Raw genomic sequence first — 11,464 nt, 5'->3', positions numbered from 1 at the left:
TACATCTGTGACTAATAGTACGGCTATAATTAGATTGTTTCCCTTTCCAAATTTCTTTAACAAGGGTTGTAGAGTATGCAGTGCATTGGCTAATCTCATTGACGAATTCTAAAAAAATACAAAAACAAGGCAGTTAGATTGACAAGAGTTCAGTACAGCATTTTACATTTATTCTTTGAAGATGCCCTTATAGAATTATGTAAAAAAGAAAATATTATTTATAATGAGAAAAAAATTTAGGACGCATTAGACTTTCAAAGACTTCAAAAAAACATTAATTTCTCAATTGTTAATTAGACAACGATATACCGACTTCACTGTAATTATTTAAAAGGAAATTATTGCAAAAGTTGATGTCACTTATCTTTATCTGACCCCACGTCGTTGTCAGGTCACCAGTGTCTTTTCGTTTATTATTTCGTCATGGAGAATCCTGTGCAATAGTTGGCGATGATAAATTTAAGCGACGTATGCAAAATGCAGGCCGACAGGTTTGTGATGATAAAAGACATTTAACGAAATCCGCGAATGTTACATAACGATCGTTTTGCGTTTAAAAAAAAATCCTAAATTAAGTAACTTACGATTATATAGTCGCCGACAGTCGACGAAAGGTTAGTGACCAACGTAAAAGATGACCCAAATAGCCTGTCTGGGATGTCTAAAGACACTGGTTGATCTTTTTCGAAAATGACTATGTCTTCTGTTGTGGTCGGAGCCTTGGGGGTTGAACTGACGTGCCAGGAGAATCTCTTTTTAGCCTATAAAAAATTAAATTACACTCATGCACAAAGAAGAGATAAGATAAATATTTTACGATAGAGATGTTCAGTGCATTCACATATAACAATTTTCCAAAGATATTTACTTCAGTTTTATTTAACATTATTTTAGAAAATAGTATAACGTATTAGACTTAAAAGAAGCAAATAACTACCTAAAAGTTATTGTGTTATTACCTACAGTCATATAACAGAATTCACCATTACCACACTGTTAATTATCTAATTAAAAAAGAAAAAGAAAATGGAATTTGTAGCAGATTAACAGAGAAGCTTTTGTTTGAAATAGATTATCCCTTTTGAGAAAGCAACAGCTTTGAAGATCTCTTGTTGCATACAATAGGTACAGACAAGTTGATTATAGCATCTACATGGATATAACATCAGCTTCTGCATGCTATAAAGAAGAAAACAATTATTATTATACTAGGCCAATAAACTGACATTAAATATTCACAATTTTGTTGTCGCTTCTTTAATTATGTCAAGGGTTTCTCGGTCCTTAGCTTTTCGGTACACTACTTATTATAAACATTTTTTGTTTATCAAAGAATGTGGCAGAAAAATACAGTATGGAATTATAGACACCTAAACCTAAAGTTTGTATTATCTATTTTAGCTGAGGCATCAACATCTGTACTTGTATATAGTGATAACTGAAATCTGAAACTTGTACAGAGACGTAAGTGGTGTTTATCCTGATTATTTTGAAAAAGCTTTTTGATATTTGGGTTATGATGATAAGATTATATTTCAAATTAAAAATTAATTTTAACTGAGGTCTAACAAGATTAATATTTTTTAGAGCGCTTTGTCCAAATGGTCAAATTGTTAATTACTAGCTTTATAGATTAGATACGTAATATATACTTTCTATTAATTGTCTGCGTACGGTTGATTTTATATTGATAAGGTGCATTAACCTGTCTGAGCATAGTAGACTTTGTTAATGTTACATTTCAATATTTCGATTTTTAAAAAAAAATAGAGTCGGTCAAGAAAAGGTACGAAAATTTTAAATAACGTTTATTTGTCATAATTTATTTACAAAAGTACCAAATTTCGTATGTACACGTGCAAAATAATAAGTTTCATGTATAATATAATGACAAGTCATAATTTTCACTAATTGCAAGCTCGTATTAGCTTTCACCATTTTTAAAGCATTCATAGTAAGAATTATAAAAAAAGTCTACATCTACAAACTATATTTACATACACGTTTTTGAGCAACAAAATGGCAGCCGCACATTTCTCAATTAATTGACAATTATTACATAACATTATGAGTATTTTAATTAACAAACTTATGTTGATGTTTGTATATTGCTAGTACCTTTTGCAATCTTTCAATAAGTACGGACCTTGAATTAGACAAATTTATATGGGTTTTGTGACAATTATGCAATAAAATAAATAAGTCGGTACTATTCTCCGATGGGTCAAACTTTTTGCATTACTAATTTGTTAAATAACAAACAATTTAGTAGAATATAATACGAGAAAAAAAAAAGTACTAAAGGGAACAAAAAAGGCTTACCAAATTCTAAGTAAATGAGGCCTCAAAATACCTACTATTTAAAATTGTTCTCAGGGAGAACGATTAGTTTTAATATATCACTGGGTGGTCATAATAAAGCAAAATGATACCCATAAGTAACATTTTCTTTTAGTCACTCCGTAACGGTTTATAATAATAGATTTATTTTTAAAAGCTGTAAAAGAAGAAGGAACAGAATAAGGAAATTAAGATGAAAATTAATTCAGATTTAAAAGTGTTCTACTATTTTGCGTTAGGAAAGTTCAAATTTTAGGGAGTACTTCTACTAATAAGTTCCATAAGAGTCCCCATTGTGTCTGGTACTACTTCCTCCAGCGAAAGCTCCTAAAAGACCCCCGAGTTGACCCCCCACATCAAAGCCTTTCCCCGCAGATGAGCCTCCGTGAAGACCCCCGCTATCACCGCCGTGTCCTTTGTTGAATAAAGAACTACCGCTCGTAAGTTTATGAGTAACGAAGGAAATTACAGGTCCGGCGGCTTCGAGTTTTGACCCGATGATTCCCGATATTGCTCCCGCTAACGTCGTTTTCTCGTCCTTTGGTGGATAAATTCCGGCAGCTTTGTTCTTAGGAATGTTTGATTTGTCAAGATGATCAATCCATTCCGTTTTCTTATCAATGAAGGAGTTAATTTTCTGAAAAAGAAATTAGGCAGCCCATGTAAAAACGCAACAAACCTGAAACCCATTTATACATTACAATATTGGCGATAAATTAAATACTTATGTCTTTAAAACGCCATACGTAAATCGCGATTTCCAGCTATTTGGATCTCATCAGCGCGCCGTAGACAATTTCGACATAACATCCAGAAATTGTTCAATAATTGTTTAATTGCTTTCTTACTTTCTTGAACGTTACATGCTTTAATCTGAACGTGTAATTATAAGTGGTACGCGGTTAAAATTATCAAAATTTGTTCGCAATTAGCCGTTGTAAATTATGATTAATTATTATATTAGTTGCAATAAACACACTGGGCAGATACTTTCATCACACTTACGTTCTGTATTTATAACCCAAAAACCAAGTGAATGTACCATGCAATTTTCGTGTGCGTAAAATACTGTATGTTACGAGTGAAATGAAAGCTTACAAAATTTAACTAAACTCATTTAATTGCGTACAAACAAAACAAAATGTTAGCTATTTTACTGAAATCCTTTTTTTATTTTACGAGCGTATATATGTACACTAAGCTACTAATTTTTAAGATATTCAATACGTTTCTACCCACTTAGAATTCAAATTTGCGTGATATTTCTTCCGTTTATAGACAATAGTCTTCAAATTTAAGTACAGGCTGTACATAGCCATCTAGTGGGTATTTACTGCTACTGCAATATATCATATCACGAGGCTGTCAAATTGGTAACTGAATAAATGTAAAACCTAATAAAATCAGTTTGTAAATTTGGTTTCGTTTGGTAAATGGATATGCAAAATGTTTGTTTTCCCAAACTAAATAGCTAATAACTTCGCTTAAACTAATCTTTTCCTCATTAATTTAAGATTATCTGCAATGGTAAAAAGTATTTCAAAAATTAATTCACTTTAATGCAATTTTTATGTAAACGATTTTTGAAATTTTAACAAAATAAAGTGAGATAATACGCATGCGATCGCGGTAATAAGTACACAAATTTTTTTTGTTATTAATGCGGCCTTCTAATAAAAGAAAGCGAGCCAAGTGTATTGCTTAAGTAGCTTATCATCCATTAAGTTTGTGTTGTTTTCAATGTCAATTTAATTCGTTGCTTAACGGCGGCATATCCGTATATCTAACAAAATCTAAAGCTAATTATGTAACTTTGTATATTTAAAGATACGGTCGGTTATCCTTAACGAAATTGTTGAAATCGTGCGTGGACGATTATTGGGAAACACTCAAACGCACAGTTGGTTTGTTAAGGTTGCAGTCATGACAATGGAAGAGGTGACATATGAACAGATTATTTTTGGTTGAAAATTTTCCTGAGGAATATTAAATCCTACAAACATATTGCAACAACGAAATTTTGTTTAGAAACCGTCGTAACTAAATCTTTCTATCTTCATTTCGATGGTTTGTCATAATTCCACGACAGAATAAGGAAGTTCATGGTGATCTACCTGGTAGAATTTGTCTGTATCTTGTGGAAGCTACATGCGACGCGCTGCTGAGATCCAACAGGATCAAAATTACCGTCCGCGTCTGGCAGTTTAAACAGAATACCATGAACTTCTTTATTCGATTTTGGTAAAACATAACGGAATAATAAATAAAAAATGCACAGAAATTATGATTGTTTTAAGGAAGTTTGAAGTAAATTGTCGATAATTTTGCGGTAAACCCAACGATTACAAAATACTTACGTGGAATACGAATCCTAAGAGCGCATTCTTGAGCACATATTTGTGTTCCACGCCTTGGGCTTTATAATCTACTTCAGGTACTTGAAAGTCGTGATGGTGGTCATAGCCTCTCTTTTCTCGATCTACATCTGCAATATTCACTTCCTGAAACCAAATAAGCCTTAAATTTGCTTAACACTTCTTTCCCGTCAGTAACCAACGATGTGTAATGACAAACAAATGATACGTCCGATTTGTTTACCTATATATGACGTTAATATAACAAATAAAGTAATCATTACAAGGATTTACTGATTAATTCTCCATTAATAAATGAATTAATATTTAGAAGAAGGACAAATGTTGCTACAGCGAATCTTTTTCGTTAGAAGGTAGATGATAACAATGAAAGTTAGTCCATTTTGTCGTTTGTGATTTTATTCTGTAACTTACCTGATTTTTTAAATGTTTACTATTACATAATTGCAAAAGTTATCTAACGTCCATTTTCACTTGTATTAAATAACCGCATCATTTTATATGTACTCATGTCTTTCCCATTGTTTCACCAAGTCTCATTATTTATTGTTAGCAATTGCTACCAATAAATAATCATAAAAAATTTATAATATTTGTAAAACAAAATTCAGGTCGAAAGTAAATTTAATTTATCCTTTTGTAAAGGACTTAGTGTTAGTGTTCAGGTCAAAATGTAAAGTAAATGGATATACATCAGCACTTGTGGAGTAGATTGTAAATTGACAAAGAATTTCTCCTTGGTAAGAGCAACAAACAAACAAACAAACGAACAGCTATTTCAATTTTCTTGCAGCGTAGGTGCGATAACTATACTATACACAATTTATCCAGATTGCTATGTCAATACAGATATAACCATGCGTATTAACTAATAGCAAACCTAAATTTACACACGTATTTACTGCTAATAAGTTTCTTGTATGTATGTCGTACCAAGGAGTGTGATACATTCGAATGGTAGAAACTGAAACCTGTAAGGCAAATAATGTAAAGTACATTCGCCGTGTAGGTATGCATTAATGTCCATTTTCCATTTAAGTTCATTCTCATTGCAAAACAAAACTAATCTAATAAATGGAATTGTTACTTAAATCGTTCTAATCGCTATACGACTGAATAATGAAATTTGCTGCTATTTTCTAGATTATTGCGAGGTAAGATTAATGCAAGGAACCTAATCTCACTCAGCCTAAACCTCAACATTTCTTATCAGTTTTAGTGATCGTTAAAGGTATCTATTAACTTATTCTTTTATAATTTCCTGTTGTCAATTTTTACGCAATCGCCTTAGGATTTTCTAATCGTTTGGTTTTTTTTATTGTAAAACCACACGCGAAGGTGGAATTTCAAGCGAACTGACAGCCAGTGAAATTAAAGTAAGAAAAACATAAAGCATGCTCTTGTTATCAGTGCTATATCATAACAACTATTTTTGATCAGAAATATAAAATCAATACATCTAGCACCGCACACTGTTTAGTTAACTTATTGATTGATTGATTTACTGATTAATTAATGGTATCAAAAAGTTTTATCTAATTAAGGTATCTTATTCCATTTTCATTCATTAATGTGTACTTGTTAGTGTATACTTGTAGCTATGCTCAATTCTTTTTTATTAATTTACGAATATACGTCTCCACAAGTATAAATAGTTTCTTAATTAATTATATTTTATTGTATACAGTGGCAATTAAAAGAAAATAAGTAATTACTTCCTGTAAATAACTTACGCATAGTAATATTGTTCTTGAATTCACGCTTTCTCTTATACCTACGATAAATTTGTGGATAGATACATATCATAATTGTAATCATTAATTTTATTTTAATCGTTATAGATTATATCCAATTTGTATCATTTCACTCATAGTTTATGTATTTAAAATTTTTCAAAATCATAGTGCATGTCAATTATTGTCTATTAATTCATCAATACAATACTAAAAAACTACACACAAAACTATGTGGCACGTAAGTATAAATTGAAGAAATCGTCTGTAGTTTAAAAAAGAAAATTAATTTAAATGTAGTACGATCCGATAATTTGAGAGCATGAATTATGTCTATTTCGTAGTAATGAGAAGTTTTATAATAATAGTTTGAAGCTGCTATAATTATACAGTTGATGTACCAATATTTTGTATTTGTATCGAATTTTCTTCAAAATACTTGTAGTAAAATACAATAATTCAGTCAGTGAAGTGAATACATTAACGGCTGTTGTAGCATCATACGTACAACGGCAAAATTTTACAACATTTGTTGGTGCCGTTGGACAAACCTCATATAATGCCTTCTCTTTTAGGTAGGATATGATTTTAGCAAGGTGAAGACCCCTTAAAGATCTTTAAATTCGATGGCCAGAAGAAGACCTTGAAGTATTTGTACATAAAATAAACATGCAAAATGCCTGTAGCATTCGACAGCTACATTGACTAAGTTTTATCAGTCCCCGTTGACAGCTATCAAAATGTTTAATTAGATTGTGAAGCACGATGATCCACTTATAATTTTCTCTTTAATTAGTTCAGTCTGCACAATGGTGTGATAGATACGTTCTTTAGAATATTTAATTGATGTTTTGCTTAATGTGTTCAATTTAATTCAAAACAAGTGCATCAAAACAGGGTAATAACGAGGAAGCGTGAGCATTAAAGCAAAGGATTCAAGCATCAATATTGCATAAATGAATAATGTCTATTCCACTTTCTCTTTGCTCTTTTGCGTTTTCACCTTCTTCGAAGATGAGACTGCGATATACGTGTAGCTGATGGATTCTAAAACTATAAATTAGCATGCACCATGGGTACGTGCTATAGCGTTATTTTACTCGGGAGATGGCGGAAGGAAAATCGCTTGCATAGGAACCGATGCGGACTTTTATTTTTTTCTGTAGGAAGTAATTAGTGCAAACACCATGCGTTACATACATGATCAAGTGTTCGTATAATCTTTTACGCTTGTTTCTTCGTAATTTTGGCGGTCATTATAAACGTTATATAAGAAAATATATTAACCACTCAAATTAAACCCGGAATTGCCTTGTTGGAGCAACCGTCTATTCCTGTTTGAATAGAAAGTAATAAAAAAGTTTTCAAAAACACATTTCATGAAAATACTACAAACGGCACAGTGAACGCCATCTGTAGCACAATGCTGCATTTTTGGATTACGTATTTACAATTACAATTTACGAATACAGACCACTTCGAATTATTTTACATTTCATGAAGTTAATTTCGTTTTCTGCACTTAATTTGGAATAAAATATGTAAAATTTATATTTCATTTTTAATGCCATTGATTCTTTAAATTTTAGGATAGACAGGAGGGCTGTGCACTCCTTCCTCCAATGTTACCTTCTTTTTGTGCCGGTGTTGGCATATTTGTTCTGGTTTAAATTTTGTTAGAATGAGATGCGATTTATGATTTACACCAACAAAAAATATTACAAAATAGTTACTGTTTTAGGATAGACAGGAGGGCTGTGCACTCCTTCCTCCAATGTTACCTTCTTTTTCTGCCGGTGTTGGCATATTTGTTTTGGTTTAAATTTTGATAGAATGGGATGTTTTTTATGATTTACACCAACAAGGAATATTACAAAATAAAGTTACTGTTCTTGCATATAAGTTAACCTTACTGTAATATACAATTCCTATAAATGAATATATGTATACTATAATATGTTGGTAGAATAAATATTTGCAGTTCACTAATTCTTTTAATCAAGCTACATCTTGTAACAAAACACCTCTCGCAAGCCATGAAGTTCGGTACACTCTTGAGACTTAACACTTCTTTTTTTTCACAAATTTTTAAAAAATTCAAAACTAATTATCTATTACTTAAGTACCGATTACTCGCTTTTCGATTCACTGAAGTGGGAAATTTCAAGAAAGTCTAATTGGCACTTTGATGTGTATGCCTTTTATGAGTAAATTTTAGTTAACTAGTGTTTAGAATAAGCAAAAATTTTGAATTTTACCACAGTGTCGAGTCGGAGCCGCCACCATATATATTGTCTTTAAAACATCATAAATAACTGAAAATAACTTTTTGTTTAAACATTATCAGTTGCAATGCGCATATGTTACGCTAATTGACAATAATAAATTGAAAATTATTTCCTATGTTCGTTTAAGGTGAAAAGCTGTTATGTGAATTTAAATTATCCTACTCGCTAAATTTGGTTCTGACAGACAATAAGAAATTTCTCTTTTATTTGAAATCGGAAGTGTGAAAAGTCATGCAGTCAGTAAATATTCCGGAAATAGACACCTTCGTTATGTATAACTATATAACTTTGCTTCGAGCTACACAATTATTGCTATCGACCCGTTTAAAACAGGATCCTGCGACATCAAATACATACAATGTAGACATATTTCTACAAAACTGTAGGTAAAATACAATCAGGTAACTAAATAAACAAAATTACTTTTAATTTGCATTATTGATTATCGAATATGGTCAGTTTTTCTTCTAAATATCAAAACTACTCGTAGGTTCAGTACTAAAAATATTATATTGTTCCTATTTTTATTGTTATCAATAAATTATTTTTGCGTTAAATGATTGTTAAACGAATACACTATATGATAGCTTTACTTATCAGGCAACAAAGCGAATGAATTCATTGATTAATCGCATTTTGCGGAGGAGACTTCAATGAGCAGTTAAGCGACAAACCCGATATTCGTTTTACGCTACCTAATATATAAGTACCTATTAATTTAATAATGCTGCAATGGATAAATAATATTGAATTGCAATCGCTTTTTGTAGTTTAAGTCATAATCTAGACACAATTATTTATGTTCATTTTATGTTGTAAACAATTATATAATGGATGCTGTTTTAGCTCATTGTTAATAAATAGATAATGCAAATGGTCATGATTTTTAGTTCCGATTATTCTTTCCTTTTTCTTTAACATTGTTTTTTTTAAGTAGTTACATTAGGTTTATGTTTGTTTTCGTATTGAAACGATTATATATATATACGCAAACCATATCTGATGGTTATTAAAAGTTAAGCACCTGTATCGGTTTTCGTTTTAGTTTGTGTTAAATAAGTGTAATATTATATATAATGGAACATTACGGTTTATTTGTTCGTCAATAACAACAATGTATACACAATCGTTTTAAAAAAAAATGTGTTGCATTAGAACAAACAAAGCAACTTCTTGCGTGTTTTTGAATTAATTATGAATTCTAATAAATAAATGTTCGAGAAAAATATATTGTTGAAGGCTGTTTTATCATAAAGGTTGCTTTATTTAGAAAGTAGCTGATTAATTTCCATTTTAATAATATTATTATTAACGCAATAAACTGCGGTCAATAAGTAGTTATTCCAGTTGTAGCGATTCAGACATTTTAAGTTTTATTAATATCTTGTGTTGCACAAACGAAAACGCGTATCCACACAACCGGCTTTACTTTTACTCTCGATCTCCATCCACTTTTACTTTTGTTAATACAGATTTACGTTTATTTATTAAACAATTACTTTATCTACTTGTTTTTTATCCATGCGTCGATTAGTTTAAAAATTTTAAATAAATACCTGAACATCTCTATCATGCAGTAGTTTCTATATTGATAATAGATTAATGCTTTCATTATCTATAGATAATTAAATTTAACTTACGAATTTCGTTGGGTCTACTCCTGAGTCAGATATTTCTCGTTTGCTAAAGCTCTTGCTGTGGACATTGGTGAACAAGAGAGCCGCCAGGACAACGGTCAAACTCGTACAAAGGAGCAGGTTCATTTTTACTGAAAAACAAATATAAATGTAAGTAAAAGTTGGCACATCGTAAATAACACTTATTTGAGTTATTAATGATGTTAATTATCCGGAAAATGCAAATGACTATATCGAGTGGTTAAGAAACTTTTAATGCGCAAGGCGAATTTGAAAACTTGCGAAAGCGTTATTTATGTTAATCAATTGTGAAACTGATCAAGTGTATTTATGTGTTTGGATGTTGTGAAACCGTTCGAAAACACACACAAATATTTCTTTCCTTGATCACTTCACAAAAACAGATCACAATTTTCTTTATTTAAAAATAAAAGAAAATCCAAATAAATATCAATGTCGTACCACTATATCTGCGTTTTCTTTATTGCTACTTTTTTAATTTAATGCTCGTCAGGCACCCTAAATGTGTTTCGCGAAAAGCTCTAGTACGTGTGTCACTTTATAAACGAAAATGGTACATGCATGTCACTAGGGGGTGATCACATCACGTGGGTCACGTGGCTACTGTGCACTAATTTTTGAATGTCAGTGAGATGTTCGTGGTGGTTTGGTCGTGTGCCCACTACCACACCAACAACGAACTACTACTACGTACATAAGAAAGGAACGAAGAAGGAGTGAAACGAGGACTTACACTTTAGAGTGGCGACAGTTGAACGGTGAATGTGATAATGTCTTAAAAGTCTTCTTATTTCTAGTAGGCATATATGTAGGTCGTTTACTCTCGGCTAAAACTGAACATGTGCACTCGAAGAATGGCGAATCGGATCAAAGGGGTCAAGGAAGCTTATAAACAGACCCCAAAGCTCTGCTATTTAAAAACTCATTGGACACCACTCGTACCTATCCACATTTTTTGACTATTAATACCTAAATTCATCAGTAACGCAAATATGACATTTAAAAATTAACTACGTACTGAACTTCACATATTTCACCATTTTTTAAAAAGAAGTTCTCTAATAAATTGG

The 11,464-nt window shown here is 31.4% G+C and overlaps 1 protein-coding gene across 2 annotated transcripts; it reads right to left on the bottom strand.

Annotated features, from left to right (window-relative positions):
- Window positions 1-1,793: 1,793 nt before the first annotated feature.
- LOC108744851 lies at window positions 1,794-11,231 on the bottom strand. Of its 2 annotated transcripts, none has more exons than XM_018480805.1 (4): window positions 11,128-11,231; window positions 10,377-10,504; window positions 4,698-4,841; window positions 1,794-2,977 (listed from the first exon to the last, which is right to left on the bottom strand). In XM_018480805.1, exons 2-4 carry the CDS (start codon window positions 10,497-10,499, stop codon window positions 2,609-2,611), a joined length of 636 nt encoding a protein of 211 aa, XP_018336307.1. In that variant the 5' UTR covers window positions 10,500-10,504; window positions 11,128-11,231; the 3' UTR covers window positions 1,794-2,608. The 2 variants fall into 2 exon arrangements, with proteins under 2 accessions (XP_018336307.1, XP_018336306.1); XM_018480804.1 differs by lacking the exon at window positions 11,128-11,231 and adding an exon at window positions 10,836-11,082.
- Window positions 11,232-11,464: the final 233 nt, after the last annotated feature.

Source organism: Agrilus planipennis, unplaced genomic scaffold, assembly GCF_000699045.2.
Source record: "Agrilus planipennis isolate EAB-ADULT unplaced genomic scaffold, Apla_2.0 scaffold35, whole genome shotgun sequence".
Lineage (NCBI taxonomy): Eukaryota > Metazoa > Arthropoda > Insecta > Coleoptera > Buprestidae > Agrilus > Agrilus planipennis.
Note: the sequence above shows the minus strand (reverse complement) of the source record. Positions and strands in the feature narration are given on the sequence as shown.

What these genes read in the sequence shown, in the direction of transcription:
- LOC108744851 (XM_018480805.1), bottom strand. Translation starts at nt 10,499, where the DNA reads ATGAACCTGCTCCTTTGTACGAGTTTGACCGTTGTCCTGGCGGCTCTC. An exon ending in GAGTAGACCCAACGAAATTC is followed by an intron (nt 4,842 to 10,376) that starts GTAAGTTAAATT and finishes ATTTGGTTTCAG; the next exon opens with GAAGTGAATATTGCAGATGT. An exon ending in TCTTAGGATTCGTATTCCAC is followed by an intron (nt 2,978 to 4,697) that starts GTAAGTATTTTG and finishes TTTCTTTTTCAG; the next exon opens with AAAATTAACTCCTTCATTGA.